Raw genomic sequence first — 16278 nt, forward strand, 5'->3', positions numbered from 1 at the left:
GCTGACATGGCATCCTTATCAGCCCTTGCTTGTATTGTTGACAAATCCACTAGTTATGGCTTTCCCTGATAAACTATAGGTAAATCTATCCTAAGAGATTTAGTAGATGAGGTCAGAAGTAAAATATCAATTCAAGAAGAATGAAGAGCTACCCAAGGGAGAGGTTCACCGGCAACTGGTCAATCCCAGTCGGGGCGGAAATTTCCCGATCTGCACCTTGTCAAACCGCACGTGCAGCAGCAATCCAAGCAGCACTGAACGGTGGATACGGAGCTTCCCCAACCCACTTCTCTGGATGACTGAACACTTGGTCTTCTGAATGAAGCTCCAACAATGTCTGCCCAACAATAACCTCAGGGTTTGGCACCGTCTGTCGTCCGTCACCCTCCGGTTCTCTTCAAACCAACTACGCCAACAACGCTGCTTTACCTCCACGACGTCCCGTCCATATCGCCCCCTAGATACCCTCAAGGATGTCGACATAGACGACTTCCGCAAGAACTACTTCACTCCGGAACGTCCTACAATCCTCCCTCGGGGTTCCTTTCGCGATTTTCCTGCCTTTGAGCGTTGGTTCCAGCCTGCTCCGACCGATCCCAATGTGTCTCAGTTGAACACAACATACCTCGCCCAACATGGGGCCGACGCCTTCGTTCCGCTGGAACTCACACAGCCATCCTCCGACAGTACCGATGAAGCAGGAGCAGACGGGCTCACCTTCCAACAATTTCACGCGCCGCTGAGTCTGTTCCTTGACTGGATTCGTACAGCAGAGACGCTCGAGACACAGTCCGCAAGGTTGTATCTAGCGCAGTGCCAGCTCCTCGACCTCCCGCAGGTACTCCGTGATGACTTTCCAACACCTGAATTAGTAGCGCAGGCTGGAAAAGGTGACGTTTACGACACTAACGTTTGGATCGGACACCCGCCGACGTATACGCCTCTCCATCGGGACCCGAATCCCAACCTCTTCGTTCAGCTCGCGGGACAAAAGGTAGTGAGGCTATTATCGCCTGGTGATGGACAGAAGGTATTCGGGGCCGTGAGACGGCAGCTTGGACGGACCGCAGGTCGCGAGGCGGCTGCGATTCGAGGAGACGAAATGATGCAGGGTCAAGAAAGAACACTATTGGAGCAGGCTGTCTGGGACGAGGTGAAAGCTGTGCCGGGGCTAGATGGGTATGAAGCACATCTCGAAGCGGGGGATGGGATGTTCATTCCCCGGGGATGGTGGCATAGTATCAAGGGCGTAGGAACAGGGGTGACGGCATCGGTAAGTTGGCTTAAGTTGCGCCTATGACTCTATCTTACTTATCTGTCTGACAGGTGAACTGGTGGTTCCGCTGATCCTCAGCGTGTGATGGATACCCAAGTAGACTTGTAGATATGGTAATGCCCGGAGCCAGGATACAAGCTACACTAAGACAACAAGACAAAAAGAAAAGTAAATTAAATACCCAGTATAAGCCCAATAATATGCATTAAACAAAACCCAATCTACATACTCCAATAAAAACAATCTAGTGGGCAATCCGTACCCCCAAAACAGACCCAACGTTCTAGAATCCTCTTTTCGACTCCGCCCGCCTTCACTCCACATCCCAAGATTTCGCCAACGACATCATCGCCCTTTCTCTCTTTCTCTTAATCAACCAAATCCCACCTCACCACACACCACAACCAACCCACCAACACAAAAAGAAAAAGAAAAAGAAAAAGAATATAATGTACATGTCCTCCACCCTCACCCGCGCCTCACTCATCAACCTCCTCCTCACAACGACCGCCCGCATCGCACCCGCATCCGCAACACTCACAACAACAACAAGCTCATACCACACACCACGACACTTCCTCCACCAAGCAACTCTCCCTCTCCACCCTCACTGCTCAGCAATCCACCTCTACAACAACACCAATAAATACCCAAAGGAGCAAAGCTCTTACTACTCCACAATGAGCACACCCAACGAGCAACAACAAAGAGATGAGGAAAACAAGCCCATCCTCGCCCTCCCAGACGCCGAATCAGCCACGAAACTCGATGTTAGCGGGGACGGATCAGCAGTTGCATTGGATCACTTGGGTCCTGTGGTGGTGAATCAGGATGGGACGTTATCGCGCATCTCGAATTGGGAGGCTATGACGGAGATTGAAAAGAAGAATACGTTGAGGGTGTTGGGGAAGAGGAATAAGATGCGGTTGGAGGCGTTGAAGAGGGAGAGGGGGGAGGGGAATTAATCACCTCAAGATCAAGTTCGTGTCGTTTTCGTTGATTGTGTTGAGTGGGGTGGGGTGGGGTGGTAGTGGTGGATGATAGAGATGATAAGAGGGGTGTATTATATTATGTTGGAAGGGGGAGGGATATACTCGCGTCTTGTATGATATCTTATGGGGTTGGACTATGGTTTAGCGATTTCATTGTTTATCTGCAATCGAAGCTGTCTTTGGTATCATCTGCTAAGGAAAGAAAGGAAAAATGAACTTCTATCCAAATAGCCTCCCAAATTTTCTCTATACGTTGTCTCATGATGCTGGTCTAACCGAAAACCATATCGTTGAATCTCGTAAATGCGTTACTGTGTGCGATCGTTAGCTTTATGACCTCCCTCAGTATATCAGGCAGACCTACCTTGATGGTTCCTCAACATAATTCCTAGTATAAACTTCCACTTCTTCTACACCAGTGACTATATCAACTTCCTTAGGACTCAGGAACTTTGTACGATGCCAGAGTTTCCATCCCACGTAGATAACAGGGAACACTCCAATCATAGTATACGAGAAGAAGAAAGTCGGAATGTCCCAGTTCCCGGGTAAGAAGACAGTGTACCCGCCCACGAAGGTCATGACAAAAGTCGACACCAGGGCAATGTACGCGACATAGGGCTGGCCTCGGCTCTGATAGGGGAGGGATGCGCGAGGGACACCCTGTGCCATGAGGGCTTTTCTGAACCGGGTGTAGGTGAAGGTAATGACGGTAAAGTTGATCAACTGGGATGCAGTGACCTGATTGGTAGTGTGGTAAGTACTTGCAGATGAAGCGGAGGGTAAAAAGGGACTCACAAGATTTACAAACCAGTTCAGAACAATTGCCGAACCATTAGAGACCTGTAGGAAAGCCAACAGTGCAAATACGAACACAATCAAGACGCAGTATATTGGCACACCAGTTTTTGTACATTTCGTGAGAATGCGCGGCGCCTTGCCATCCAGGGCAAGACCGTACAGACTTCTGCTGGCGCAGTAGACGTAACTATTTCCGGCACTGAAAGCAGCGAGGAGAACCATGGCATTGACGATGTGTGGCAGAATGGGGATTTTCAGTCGATCCATGGCGACAACATACGGTGATGCAGCTGCACCAGGCAGGTCTTGCTCATATGCAGCAGCTAGGTCGGGATCATTGTAGGGAACCAAGATACCGATGCAAAGCACACCGAGAACAAAAAAGGTGGTGAGTCGATAGAAGATGCCATTGTACGCTTTGGGCAAGATTTTGCGGGGGTTGACTGCTTCGCCGGCAGCCATGGAGACGTAGTCAGGACCGGCGATCGTGAAACTGGCTTGGATGAGGCAAGCAAGGAACCCGAGCCATCGGCCTAGATCTCCGGTCTTGTAGTATTCGGCAAAAGCCCCGGGGTTCTTCCAGTAACGGAATCCAAAGCGATCGCCAAGAGGGTTGCCTCCGAGCATCACAATGAATGTGAAGAAGATCAGGCCCACACTAAGCAAGACCTTGCTCAAGGAAAGCCAGAATTCGGCTTCGCCATACCACTTCACTGCAAAGATGTTGAGTAGCCTGATACTTGTTAGCTTGCACTGCTCCAAGTTGTACACGAAGTATGCTTCAACCCAGAGCATAACATACCCGAAGAGCACAAGCACAATTACAATAATTGCGGCGACAGGGACTGCATCGCTCCAGTAAGTGATAATCAAGTTACACGCTGTAACTTCAAATGGCACCATCGCGGCTTGAAAGATGAAGAAGTTGTAACCGGCAGCAACGCCAAAGGCCTCGTCAACATATCGAGTTGCAAAGCGGATAAAGGGCGAGGAGATGGGCAAATATGTGACCATCTCAGCCAAGCCTAACATAGATCTTATCTTAGTGGAATGCTACTTCAAAGGGGACAAATTCGCGGGCCAATTTGTTGCGACGGAATCAGAGAGGCCATTGGGAAATCGGCGCTTTGGGACATGCAGACAAATCGCACAGGTCGCAAATGGCAGCTTTGATGTCGCTAGCGGCATGAAGAGAATTGGGAGGGCTTCAAGATCGCAGGGTAAGGGAATCCGTACAAACAGTTATACATAGAATGACAGCGGACCTATATCAACGAGGTATAAGATTCCATATATTTAGCAGCAATATGCATAAGGTAAGGTCAGACAATCCCGAAATTCTGCTGTCTCTAGGGTGAAGCACACGTCAGGAACAAGGAAGCAGTTGACACTGCTTGATCTACGCATAGTGCATGGGGTATCTGATGTTCACCAACATCCTTGTAGCTGCTGATGATTGGGCGAAAGCAGGTTCTTGTACTTTGTGCTTCCGATTCAAGAAACTTACCTATGAACGAGACCCTTTGAGACAGCTCATAAGATGAGAATTGCAGCACCGTGAGGAACAACGAAAGACAATGGAAGAGAACGGTAGGAGTAGGACTAACCAGATAATAAATGCGATGAAGAGACTGGCGGGACCACCTTCTATCAGTGCCTTACCAATCTGGACGTACAACACGGTCCCGACGGTGCCACCGATACCGATGAGCTGGATATGTCTGGGCTTCAGCTTGCGGTGCGTATGATCGTAGGCAAGCTTCTTGGAATCATCTTCGAGTACTTCTTCACTGTCACGAACGACAGCATCCTTCTCAGAGCGGTCCATGGCGGTTTCTTTACGCTCTTCGCCTAGTCCATGAGGGCTGATTGTGGGGGAATGCCTCCCGGTGTGTATGGCAGATGTAAAAGCCATACTGTGGCTAAAATTCACCGAGCCCCAGCAGTGGACAAGTTAGGTAGAGAAAAGCAAACCCAAAGACATTAGACGAAATATGAGGCACGAAGATAAGAGGAAGGGAAGTGAGTTACTTTGTAGAAAAAGAAAAAAAGAAGGCGGGCGAAGGGAAACCGCGAGGAAAAATGGTGGGCTAGCTAGACCGGTCAAGAACGGTTCTCGCCATGCGGATATCCCTCATCATGGGGCATTATTCGGCAGAAGACATTTTAGTCAATTATGGTCTAGGGATAACTCGTGCAAAGGGAATCAAGGAGACAAATCACAGTACGGAAGCCGACTTTACGGCTTCGGCGACTCCATTGGGAGCCCCCACAATGGCGGGCAGATACAGTTGTGCGTGGCGTTTGAGCAAAACATGGTGCTCGCTTTAACCTTGTCCTTGCTATTTCTACCCTACTTGATGGTATTAATCTAGACTAACCTTTACACTGCACTCTCTTATTGACTCGAATCCATAATGATTGATAAGAGAGCTGATAATCCTGCCACAGTCTATGATTGTGTACTAAATCACACTGTATACGAACTCACTTATCTGACCCTAGAGAACCTCCTGCATCGGGTATTATCTTGTAGATACAACACAGACAGATCGACCGTCCAGGTGTCCAATCAGCTTGACATACTATTTTCGTGTAACCCACGATCGGTGCCACTATTTGCCGTTGCATGAAAGCGATGGATATCCATGAATACAGAATAAAAGTGCCAGGCAGCCACATCTGCAAGGTAGATGGCAGAACCCAAGACAATTGTATGCCAGGAAGGCATACCCCCGGATTTTCAGGTCTTCAAACCTGACAGAGGAGGCAAAGTCAATGATAAGAGCCATCTAGGCTAAGACCAAATGTGGTAAAGCACATTAGTTGCGGCACCTCCGGATTGGTTCTCATGTATCAATGACTGCAGCCAGTCGCAGATAGTCAATAGCTGGTTGCAGCTGAGTAGTATACTACCGAGTCAAATGGCACGCACAGCACATAAATGCCACGGGTAGCAAGGGACCCAAGTATGAGGGGCAGAGGGAAAAGTTGAAGTTAAACCTCGGCCGGGGATGTCCCGCCCTAACTGTTTTGGGGAATTGCCGTGGCATTCAGCCGGGGAGTCACATGAGCGACTCCAGACTGTCAGTTGACAAGTCTGGCATGAACATTGGTGGCAGAAAGGCTTTTGTGAAACTGCAGGTTAAACCAGTTCTTAAAACCGTGCATTGCAGACCATGAGACAGTTCAACTCAGCTGCAACTAACCAACGAGGTAGTAGCAGCTAGGGCACCATAGGTCTGGCGCGATCTAGGCCGTACATGATACTAATCCCAGACTGACTAGAATGACAATACTAAGTAATCCTTGTTCCAACAAGCGCCCCTGTAATCGCCCCTTGATATAGCAACTGTAGCCTATGAGTCTCTGTTCCTGCCTTCCCTGTGGCGACTTGTATCCGTGTGATTTCAAGACCCAAAAGGAAATCGGATTCAACGGACATGATGCTAATTCTAGGCAATCTTCCCATTTAGTTCCGAACCTCGTAGTTTCAACAAATAAGGAAAGCAGTTAACGCCATGACGCCAGGCAAGAAAGAACCCTTGATGAAAACAAACGTCACAGTCGATTCATGCGATGATATATTGTGTCATTGATCATGCTCGCATCTCAGTTTGGGATTTTTTGTCCGAGACCTTCGTGCCATCTCCATGTTGAGTAGGCGGTGCCTTCCCTAGCCAGGCTGGAGGGAAAAAGCCATCATTGTCTTCGTAGTGGAGGTAATGCGACAGATCGGATTCCTCTGAGATCGATCTGCGGTCTCTTTCTGCATCATTGCCATGAGAGTCCCGAGCAAGGGATGGGGTCTGGATGGTTCTTGGCTGACTACTTCGTTGTGTGGACATTTTGTGCGCTATCTGGAAGTTTCTCGTGATAAATGCGATGACAAGGAGGATCAGAATGGATCATCCAGTTCTGTATACACAAGATGCAATGGTTTTGCAACACATATAGACAAAGATGGATGTCGCGTGTGATGCTTGCTTATATGATAGATACTACAGTTAGCCATCAGGCGTCTTTGACGTCAGAAGTGGTGCCAATCACGGGGCTTCCAGAGTAGGCAATCCTCTACAGATGCGGAAAGGGGGCTCAGTTGCCAACCAAACTGTTGCGATCACGTTTCTTACAGATCACTGACTTCCTGCATGCATAATTCAGAGCAACCACTGAGTCTGGCCCTAGACAGTAGGCGAATCTTAATCTACCTAAGTTCAGGGGCAGTGGATACTCCAGAAGATATCAAGGAGTCGATGTCTCAAGAGCCAATGAAACTAATTGTAAAGGACACTTACTACACATCCGAGAAGACGAGATGGGGACTGACGATAACATCACCGAGCCGCGGACGGAAGCTGCCAAACCTCGACCCACGGTTTCGCCGCTCCGAGCTCTCCCCGCCTGCCCCGCGCCTGTTTAACCGGCAACGAACCTCGTCTTTCCACAGCGTCTGCTGCAAAACAACAGCTTCCCAGCGAGAAACCCACTGAAGAAAACTACCTGCACAATCAAAGATCGTCACAATGGTCGAGCACGAGCCTGAGCCGAAGCGCTTCTCTCCCAAGATCCCTGTCCAGCTTGATCCCCCGAAATATGACCCCATAACCGTTGAGGAGCTGTCCAAATGCGATGGTGAGTTTTTCGCACTGCACCTCCAAGGATTTGACAAATCTGTTAGAATCTCATATACTGACAAATTACAATTTCCAGGTACCGATCCTAACCGTCCCACCTTGGTTGCGATCAAGGGAATCGTTTTCGATGTGACTCGGAATCAGGCATACAGTCCTAGTGGACAGTACCACGGTAAGCTATTCTTCCTTGAATACATCGCCTATGGCTGTGCTTCATGACTGTGAACGGGTGTACTGACGTATATTCACCATTACCAGTCTTTGCTGGAAAGGACCCCTCCCGCGCCCTTGCCTCTTCGTCGCTCAAAGCCGAGGACTGCAAACCCGATTGGTATGATCTGGAGGACAAGGAGAAGACCGTCCTGGATGAATGGTTCACATTCTTCAGCAAACGCTACAACATCGTGGGAAAGGTGAAGGATGCTACAAACTACTAAAGGGAGATGGTTAGCAGCGATCTGAGATAATCAACCTTTCTCTAATGCAAGAACTATACCCGTGGACTCTACTTTTACGCGACCTACTTTCAATGGTCGATGACACATGCGTTGAATAATACAGCGCCTGAAACCAAGAAATGAGCTTGTTGACAGATATCATTAGCTATTTACTCCATATATAACCCGCATTGACTTTTATCTATGTACCTGGCCTTAAGCCTTTCCCTTCCGAGATCTTCGCTGCATTCGCTTCTTCGCGATGATACGATTCCGCTTTGCAAGCTTATTCTGTTCCTCATCATCATCCTCATTTGCGCCCTTGTCATTGTTGTCAGAGCGCTTTCTCTTCTTCCCATTGGGACCTCCCTTGTTATTCTTGCCCTCGTCCTTATCAGCCGAACCTTCACCATCTTGCTTGCCCTTCTTGAAGGTACGTGCCTTGGCCTGCTGTTCCTGCCGGCGCTTGACAACCTGGGCGTTCTCAATGGCGAACTCGACGATCAAACGCTTCTTCTTTTCCTTGTTGTCCTCCGAGCCAGTCGCAGGTGCCTCAACAGCGTGGCCATTGAGCCATCTGAGAGCCATTAGAGCATGGCGGTGGGTATAGTACTCAATGAAACCGTAACCTCTGCTTCTTCCCGCGGCCTTTTCCTCACCGACCTTGTGACCATCCCGAGTTTCGAAAACGATCTTCGCTTGTCTCACAACACCAACACCCTTCTTCTTCCGCAACTGCTCCGCCTCTCTCATGATGTCGGCCGCGCGGTTCAATTCATCCTTAGACAGAGGCTGCCGCAGGCCCTTCTTCGCATCTTCTGCAAATCCGGCGATTGCTTGACGAGCGAGCTGTTTCAGATCTTTTGTGGTGACGTGACGGGGTATATTACGGACCGACAAACGCGTCAAACTGAGATGGAGGGCCGGGTTCTTCTTGATGAAATTCTGTCGTTGCTTGTAGCTGTCTTCTCTCATCTTGATCTCCGATGGCGAAAGCTTCTTGTAAAGGGCGGAGTTCGTTGGGATGGTACCCTCAGAAAGCAGGTAGAGGCGGCGCTTGTCCGTATCGCGGACGAGTCGGCGAGACACTCCCTCTTCCTCTAGCTGTGAAGCGCGAGATTTGCTCACTGCGCGGGCGACTTGTAGTACGCGACCCTCCAAGGTATACCGTCCGGTGGGGTCGGCGTTTTCGTTCTGTAGAATGGAATGCTTGTAGGCGGTAGAGGCTTTCTTTGACTTATCTTTCTCTGCGACAAGGGGATCTTGTTGTTTAGGGGCGTCGCGCACACAGGCTGCTGCATCGTCGGGCTTCCAGAAGCAAGCAAAACCAGTACCGCGGGGACGCTCGGTCTCGTGGTCGACGACGATTCGGGCATAGCGAAGGGGACCGAATTGGGTGAAGTGTTCGTAGAGCATATCATCGTCGCAGGTGAACGGAAGGTTTCTGATGAAGATAGTCGAAGCGTTCCTTTCGTCTTCCTTCTCTCCCTCATCCTCTTCCTCGTCCTCGTCCTCCTCGGCATCCTCATCCTCATCAACGTCGCTATCGTCTTCCATGTCGTCGTCCTCGTCAGAATGGGCTTCTTCATCAATGCCAACTTCTGCTTCGATGGCATCCTCCATGTCGGCATCTTCTGGCTCCTCCTTTACATCCTTTTCTTCTTCCTCGTTGTCCTTTTGTAGATCCTCCCAGACGTTCTTCTCGACAGCCCAATCGACAGCGAGTGTTCTTCCGTCCACCTCCTTTCCGTTCACTGCCTGCAAGGCCTTCTCGGCGTTCTTCTTTCCGCGCAAAACAACGAAACCGAAACCAGCCAATTGGCTTCCCTTCTTGGGAAGGGTAACATATTTGACCTTGCCAAAACTGCGGAAGAGAACCGCCAAATCTTCGGGTTCCTTGATGCTCCACGGCAAGTTTCGAACAATCAGCTTAGGCTGAGCGGCCGCCCTCTGATCCTCTCTCTTCTTCTTCTGTTCAAGAGCTTCAGCCGAAGGCTTGCTCCTTCCAAGGTTCTCATCAACAACACGGTGACGCGGTTGGGCGTATTCAACCTTGATCTTCTTGCCCTCGAAAACAGAGCCATTGAACTCCTCCAGCGCGGCCTTTGCGTCTTCGAGATCCGCAAACGTCACGAAACCGTATCCCTTCGATTGTTTCGTCTCAGGGTCTGTGACAGCAACGGCATGCTTGATAACGTAGGATTGCGAGAAATATTCCGTCAGGCTCTCGGTCGTCGTAGAGGCGGGAAGCGATCGGATGAAAAGCTCCCTCCTAGGCTGGTTGGAGGCCGGTGTCTCCTGTGCTGGTTTCTCGGTTTGTATGTCCATGTTGCTATCAGGGGCAGCGCTACCCTTGATCTCGCTGGCTTCGGGGGAACTCATCTTGGACTCGTTCCTCTCAGCCTTGATTGGTGTTTTTGAGTAACTTTTTTTTCTGTCGCAGAATCAGCGGCAGAAAAATCCCGATCCCGTTTTTTGACTTTTGGAGGCAAAAGCGGGTCTGCGGGCGGTGAGAAGGGATGGGTCTCCACCGTGCTCCATCTACTTTCATGTTTACATATCAGTCTAGATCTTCCTCTTGCTATTTGTCTGCTTTCAATACGTTTGTCTGCTTTCATGCATTATATAGCTGTTTTTTTGCAGACAGAAGACATCCTTCGCATATGCAGAACAAGGTTGGTGATACTCAATGGCATATACCATACTGAACTGGATGGTGCTATGCTAAACCTGACGGAAGCGTATGCTTTCCTAGTGTTTAAATGACGGAGTCAGAGACTCTTTATAAATCAAGACTTTGTAATTCTTCTGCCTACTATCGCTAATCCTCTTCTCATGGCAAATATCTACATGATGAATGTTAGTCACATGATGTTCTTACCCACGTGACCTACATCATCACCACCAATCGGGAACCCTTGTATGGCCCACCTATTACTGCCAAGGATTGGTGTAAATCGAAGTGATATGACAACATCCAGGGTCCCGTTCGCTTATATTTTGCGAAACACTTGATGCAGTAGCTTTCTATCTCCTCCGAACCAATAGCGGATGATATTGGGGGCAAAGAAAGCAGCATGGACCCAGTAGCACGTTCCGAATCTGCTACGCCTCGAACATCTGGTGCCTCGACGCCGCAGCCATCATCTAAGGTCCAACAGCCTAAGCCACAAGCACTCCCCAGCAGGTCTGGCCCATCTGCCATCCTCGTGTCAACGCGACAAAAAGGCAATCCGATATTGAATCATATCAAACTACTGCCGTGGGAATATGCAGACATACCGGCCGATTATGTGGTCGGAAACACCACCTGTGCTTTATTTCTTTCCTTGAAGTATCACCGCTTACATCCCGAATATATCTACTCGCGAATTCGCCTCATAGCAGGAAAATATCTGTTACGGATTATCCTGGTTATTGTGGATATTCCGAACCATGAGGAAAGCTTGAAGGAGCTTTCGAAGACATCCATCGTCAACAACATGACGTTGATCCTTTGCTGGTCTGCACCTGAAGCTGCACACTACCTTGAACTGTTCAAGTCTTCTGAAAACTCTCAACCCACTGCTATTCGCACGCAACAAGCCCAGTCATATAAAGAATCTCTTGTTGAGTTCGTCACAACACCCCGGAGCATTAATAAATCAGATGCAGCTAGCTTGATATCTACGTTCGGAAGCCTGCAGAACGCAGTCAATGCGCAACCTGAGCAGATTAGTGCAGTACCTGGATGGGGAGAGAAGAAGGTCAAGCAGTGGTGTAGTACAGTAAGGGAAGGCTTTAGGGTGGAGTCGACGAAGAGGAAAACTCGCGGAGGAATCGCTGGAAGTCATGCAACTGGCGAGGTTGAGGGCCAAGAAGACAAGCCTTCCAAACCTTCAGGAACAAATGAAGACACTGCCGCGGAAACAATCCTAGCAGATGCAGAGGATGGTCGCCTAGAAACACGGAGACAAGCCGTCGAAGAGCGTCGAATGCAGGAGTCGAGTCAGCAGGAGGAGGGGATGAGTGAGGGCATTATGGCGGCTCTGGCGAAGTATCGAGAGGACGGTGGTTGATCCCTTATCAGGTGGACTCTTTTATAATACGGAGACTGGTATAATAAAGAAAACATTGCCTTGCATTTAAAACAACTTGTTCCAGCCTGCAGTCCAGATATCACGTGGAAATGGAGCCAATAACACAACCTCCCATATACGATTTGGGCGTTATATTACTTTCTCGTATTCCGGAGAGTATACAGTGGGATGGCACAAGCTGCACGTGACTTATTGTGTATGGGGTGGGGGTTTACATGGCTTAATATTTTCCTGAGCCAACCATTTTCTCTATTGCTGACTCGCTTAGAGTTACAATATAGGTAGGGCTGGTCAGCTTAGCGGGAAGTAGTAGAAGATGACAGAAGCTTAGCCAAGCTGCATCGGCCATTGGCGCACTAGACACCCATACCGTCAATAGTAGGCCACTAGGGCACTGATCGTGGATTACGTGTGTTCAGACCATCAAATCAGAAGGTCCCCAGAGCTAATCAACCTTACTTACTTTGTAATTATAGTAGGAGTCAAATTACCCCGTGGGGAAGAGGGGATCCAGAATGAATTAAGGCAGGTGGAGTAGCAATGCTTGTTTCGTGGGTGCCTGGGCCCTTCCCAATAGACACTGAGGATGGATACAATGTATCTCAAGCTTCTTTGGTAACAATATTCCTATGCTTCTTCTCTATAGCCCATGTTAACTTTGGAGATAGAGTATAAACCATACTTTGAGTGCCTTCTAGACTGTTCTGTTTCAGTGGTTACAGAGAGAAAGAGAGAGACAAAGTGAAAGAAGCGGCGGTGACCCAACAGCTGAGTCAGCCGGAAGATCATCACGTGGGGGGACACGAGGGTGGGGAAGCAAAGCCCAAAGGGGAAATCGGGCTGACGGCGAACATTGGAGTTTCGCCATTCTGTGTCAGTCCAACGACATTCTCTGCTATGCGCCATCTCTTGCGGCCACGGGCTTAGTTTCTGAAGCTTTTGCCCTATCGATTCTCATCGGGCTCCTCGGATAGCTCCACTGCCCAAAAAAAAGCTGCAGCAAGTAGATACAGACAGACGTCCTGTTTGGTCTTCCCCACCCTTCGGCTCTTGTCCCCAGTCCCCAATTCCCGGGCCTGACCGGTACTACGCGTTTGCCGGGCCAGGCCAAATCATGAGAGAATGGGGGAGGAGGGTAACCCCGAGCCCGGAACTACCTCTAATACATCAGATATTAAGTTTCAGGATGTGAATGTGGCCGCTGCTCCAGGTCCTGCGCCTGCTCGTCGTCATCCCAATGATCAGAACAATCAACATGCAGAAGACCGCTTGGCTCCTTCGAGAAACCGGCCTGCCAGACCCGCTCAGCAGTCCAGCTCCAGGAACTTCGAGTTTGTCCTAGTCACGGATCATGAGTCCAAGCGCCAGGTCCGCCGCCATGCCATGCGCCAGTACATGCATCAGCGGCGCTTGGACAGCATCGCGCGACTGGGGACAGCTCGTATACCTGGCGGTGGTTGGACCCCTCGCTCTCCATCTGACTCCCAGGTACCCGAGACCTCCTCGTCGCTGGCGGAGGAAATCCCAGATGATCCTGCTATCAAATCCGAAAAGGGTTCGCCGAGTAGCGAAGAGGACCATCCACCACCTGAAAAGGCAAAGGGACCTTCGCGATTGCTCATCCCCAAATTACACAAGGTCAAACGTGAGGAGGGAGTACCTCATCCCTCACTGGCTGTTCAGAAGCCTACAGTTAAAGCCTTAGACCCCCTCGTTACTCCTGGAGAAGGTTCCGTTCGAGACCCGTTTAGCTGCTATCCAATTCCGGTTAGTCATGCAGATCATGAATTGATCCAACATTGTACGTTATATTGCGCCGCAGATGTCATCTTTAAACCTAAGACGTTGCATGCGCACTTCAAACCCCTGCATATCACTTTACTTCCGACTGGAGCTTACACGTATGTTAGTTGTGGTCACGTACCCATCTATGATGTATAAGTTTGCCGACTCGATCGCGAACAACCCCATGATGGAGATATTCCGGCAGTTTGCTTTGCACGATGGCCTGCCGTTCCAGGCCATGCTCGCCATTGCATCGAAGCACCGTGCAGGTGTGGAAGGGAAAACTGAATCCGTCCAAAGCTTGACCCATAAGATGCGAGCGCTACGGTTGATGAACGAGCGCATTCAAGCAGACTCCACTGGGCAGTATGACGGAACTATCTACGCCGTTGCCACAATGGCTGTCATCGAGGTACTGTGGCTCGTTACGATTTATTATTCAAGGATTAAGCTGACACCATGGAGAAATGGTCCAAGGATGCGTCCATAGAACGGATGCATTTTAGAGGATTGGCATCGATGATTAGGAGTCGTGGAGGAATGCAAGGCATGCGGATTTCTAGCCCCTTCCTGGAGAAGGTGCTGTATTGGTAAGTTTGTGTGGCTGTCTGTATCAAAGGATATTTGTTAACGGTTTCCAGGGTGGATTTCAGTTGCGCCTCAAAGGCCATTGTCAGCACTTCTCTACCCTGGACCGGTGCTGTCTCGGCTACTCCTCCTCTCGACTTCCTGGACCCGACAATTCACCTTGCAGTACCCCATGACTCGACTACAGCAGAAGACTCGGAGAGCCTCTGCGAAACCTTTCGTGCCTGTGAAGACTTTTTACGATTCTTCCGTCGTCTTCGCGAACTAGAACGCTGTGCCCTAGATGCTCCTTATACTCTCATACCCGATGCCCCGCCCAAGCGCATCAACTATTTCACACCCGGCACGCAGCTCTACACGATTCTCACGATGCTCCCTGACTACGATCATGGAATTCGAGATATTCGCTTCATCGACGAATACACCTGCATGGCTTGTCTCTTCTTCCTGGCCATCGCTCTTCATGACTGCTACCTAAACTCGACCTCCCTCGACCCCTACATGGAATGGCTAAGTATTGAAATCAGAAGCATGAATCCATTCACCAACCCCAGCATCACATCTGTCCTCTGGCTCTTCCTCAACAACGGCGGCTACCCGCCAAATCATCGCGGCGACACTGGCGCCCGGTGCTGGATCGTTTCCCGCATGGTCCGAGTCGCCAAGCGCCTCGAATGGAAACGTCACGGCACAATTTGGGACCGTCTCCGCCAAGTCCTCATCGACTTCATCGTCACCCAACAAGAGTGCGCACTCGGATGCGACCAAATCGACGCCGATACGCTGGCCGCCCGCCAACGTAAACGTCTCCTTCATGTCCAGGAAGACGCCTCCCCTTCTTCATCCTCATCATCACCAGACTACTTCTGGAACGAGGCCCAGATGCGTGAAGATATCCTCAACTTTAGTTTATCCTCCATTACGACCACAGATGTGGGTGACGATACTACAAATATACCTGTTTTTACCTAAGTAATATTTCTATTTTTTTTTCTTCTCCTTTCGCCAATCTTTATGCCTTACAGCGTTTATGTATGCTGTTTATTCACATCGCATCAACTTCATATTCAGTTATTACTGGGCGTTGAGTTCACGAAAGAGGGAAACCAGGATACTACTACTGGACGGATATCAAATGGCGCAGACGGGAACTGGGATTGGCTTAACGCTTTTAACGAGACAAAGACGACAGACGAATGAGTGAATGATTGGGAATAATGAAGACGGATGGTGTTTGGGCGTTTCACACGGCAAACGAAAATGGAATGAAATGATGGGATGGGATTGGACTGGGTATAATATGGCCTTTTCAACAGGGCTGAACCTCTATTCGTTTTTGGATGATGGGTGGGTAGTAATGAGGGGTAGATTGTGAGGAAGACTTTCTATTACATTAATCTAGTTGATTGCAGATCTTTGATGGTATATGTAGTGCAAGGAGGGGATGACAGAATAGATCGAGTTCCCAAATGCGCTTCAATGTTACCAGTATCATGTAAGATGATGCAGTTGTGTCACTTTGTACGATGCAATCGTAAAGTATCTATCTCTCGCTGAGACTATCATACACAGCATAAAAATGAAAAAGTGGAAAAATCAACATAAAACCATCAACCAGTGGGTATTTGTATTACGTCCCTAAACCACAGGAAAAAAAGAACAAGAACTCTTGACGACAAATAA

At 49.3% G+C, this 16278-nt stretch overlaps 9 protein-coding genes across 9 annotated transcripts; 5 read left to right on the forward strand and 4 right to left on the reverse strand.

The window, feature by feature from the left end:
- The first annotated feature begins 112 nt into the window (after positions 1-112).
- On the forward strand, positions 113-1457 carry BO85DRAFT_445223 (putative JmjC domain protein). Its single transcript, XM_025659206.1, has one exon. The coding sequence runs from the start codon at positions 320-322 to the stop codon at positions 1298-1300; it is 981 nt and encodes a 326-aa protein (XP_025519744.1). The 5' UTR covers positions 113-319; the 3' UTR covers positions 1301-1457.
- BO85DRAFT_118200 (uncharacterized protein) lies at positions 1382-1727 on the reverse strand. The gene has a single exon (XM_025653888.1). It carries the CDS (start codon positions 1598-1600, stop codon positions 1415-1417), a length of 186 nt encoding a protein of 61 aa, XP_025519745.1. The 5' UTR covers positions 1601-1727; the 3' UTR covers positions 1382-1414.
- BO85DRAFT_445224 (uncharacterized protein) lies at positions 1610-2533 on the forward strand. Its single transcript, XM_025659207.1, has one exon. The coding sequence runs from the start codon at positions 1726-1728 to the stop codon at positions 2239-2241; it is 516 nt and encodes a 171-aa protein (XP_025519746.1). The 5' UTR covers positions 1610-1725; the 3' UTR covers positions 2242-2533.
- On the reverse strand, positions 2414-5255 carry BO85DRAFT_445225 (putative general amino acid permease (Agp2)). The gene is made up of 6 exons (XM_025659208.1): positions 4677-5255; positions 4306-4334; positions 3872-4094; positions 3067-3802; positions 2633-3009; positions 2414-2579 (listed from the first exon to the last, which is right to left on the reverse strand). The coding sequence occupies exons 1-6, from the start codon at positions 4982-4984 to the stop codon at positions 2540-2542; spliced, it is 1713 nt and encodes a 570-aa protein (XP_025519747.1). The 5' UTR covers positions 4985-5255; the 3' UTR covers positions 2414-2539.
- A 333-nt stretch (positions 5256-5588) lies between these two features.
- Positions 5589-6011, reverse strand: BO85DRAFT_445228 (uncharacterized protein). The gene has a single exon (XM_025659209.1). The coding sequence runs from the start codon at positions 5798-5800 to the stop codon at positions 5642-5644; it is 159 nt and encodes a 52-aa protein (XP_025519748.1). The 5' UTR covers positions 5801-6011; the 3' UTR covers positions 5589-5641.
- A 1584-nt stretch (positions 6012-7595) lies between these two features.
- Positions 7596-8143, forward strand: BO85DRAFT_483851 (putative progesterone binding protein; the record flags this gene model as incomplete). Its single annotated transcript, XM_025663190.1, has 3 exons — positions 7596-7704; positions 7783-7878; positions 7965-8143. 3 exons carry the CDS (start codon positions 7596-7598, stop codon positions 8141-8143), a joined length of 384 nt encoding a protein of 127 aa, XP_025519749.1.
- BO85DRAFT_445230 (mRNA-binding ribosome biosynthesis protein NOP4) lies at positions 8118-10837 on the reverse strand. Its single transcript, XM_025659210.1, has one exon. The coding sequence runs from the start codon at positions 10523-10525 to the stop codon at positions 8360-8362; it is 2166 nt and encodes a 721-aa protein (XP_025519750.1). The 5' UTR covers positions 10526-10837; the 3' UTR covers positions 8118-8359.
- Positions 10838-11124: 287 nt separating this feature from the next.
- On the forward strand, positions 11125-12273 carry BO85DRAFT_445231 (DNA repair protein RAD10). The gene has a single exon (XM_025659211.1). It carries the CDS (start codon positions 11221-11223, stop codon positions 12199-12201), a length of 981 nt encoding a protein of 326 aa, XP_025519751.1. The 5' UTR covers positions 11125-11220; the 3' UTR covers positions 12202-12273.
- Positions 12274-13099: 826 nt separating this feature from the next.
- On the forward strand, positions 13100-15683 carry BO85DRAFT_118434 (uncharacterized protein). Its single transcript, XM_025653891.1, has 4 exons — positions 13100-14023; positions 14133-14419; positions 14473-14597; positions 14649-15683. The coding sequence occupies exons 1-4, from the start codon at positions 13345-13347 to the stop codon at positions 15565-15567; spliced, it is 2010 nt and encodes a 669-aa protein (XP_025519752.1). The 5' UTR covers positions 13100-13344; the 3' UTR covers positions 15568-15683.
- Positions 15684-16278: the final 595 nt, after the last annotated feature.

Source organism: Aspergillus piperis (assembly GCF_003184755.1).
Source record: "Aspergillus piperis CBS 112811 unplaced genomic scaffold BO85scaffold_2, whole genome shotgun sequence".
NCBI lineage: Eukaryota > Fungi > Ascomycota > Eurotiomycetes > Eurotiales > Aspergillaceae > Aspergillus > Aspergillus piperis.

Excerpts from the sequence above, each read along its gene's own strand:
- BO85DRAFT_445223 (XM_025659206.1), top strand. The coding sequence starts at position 320 with ATGAAGCTCCAACAATGTCTGCCCAACAATAACCTCAGGGTTTGGCAC.
- BO85DRAFT_118200 (XM_025653888.1), bottom strand. The coding sequence starts at position 1,600 with ATGTGGAGTGAAGGCGGGCGGAGTCGAAAAGAGGATTCTAGAACGTTG.
- BO85DRAFT_445224 (XM_025659207.1), top strand. The coding sequence starts at position 1,726 with ATGTACATGTCCTCCACCCTCACCCGCGCCTCACTCATCAACCTCCTC.
- BO85DRAFT_445225 (XM_025659208.1), bottom strand. The coding sequence starts at position 4,984 with ATGGCTTTTACATCTGCCATACACACCGGGAGGCATTCCCCCACAATC. Across the intron at positions 4,095-4,305 it reads CATTCTATGTATAACTGTTT|GCTTGGCTGAGATGGTCACA; the intron begins GTACGGATTCCC and ends GATCTATGTTAG. Across the intron at positions 2,580-2,632 it reads TATGTTGAGGAACCATCAAG|TAACGCATTTACGAGATTCA; the intron begins GTAGGTCTGCCT and ends GATCGCACACAG.
- BO85DRAFT_445228 (XM_025659209.1), bottom strand. The coding sequence starts at position 5,800 with ATGCCTTCCTGGCATACAATTGTCTTGGGTTCTGCCATCTACCTTGCA.
- BO85DRAFT_445230 (XM_025659210.1), bottom strand. The coding sequence starts at position 10,525 with ATGAGTTCCCCCGAAGCCAGCGAGATCAAGGGTAGCGCTGCCCCTGAT.
- BO85DRAFT_445231 (XM_025659211.1), top strand. The coding sequence starts at position 11,221 with ATGGACCCAGTAGCACGTTCCGAATCTGCTACGCCTCGAACATCTGGT.
- BO85DRAFT_118434 (XM_025653891.1), top strand. The coding sequence starts at position 13,345 with ATGGGGGAGGAGGGTAACCCCGAGCCCGGAACTACCTCTAATACATCA. Across the intron at positions 14,420-14,472 it reads CCACAATGGCTGTCATCGAG|AAATGGTCCAAGGATGCGTC; the intron begins GTACTGTGGCTC and ends GACACCATGGAG. Across the intron at positions 14,598-14,648 it reads CTGGAGAAGGTGCTGTATTG|GGTGGATTTCAGTTGCGCCT; the intron begins GTAAGTTTGTGT and ends AACGGTTTCCAG.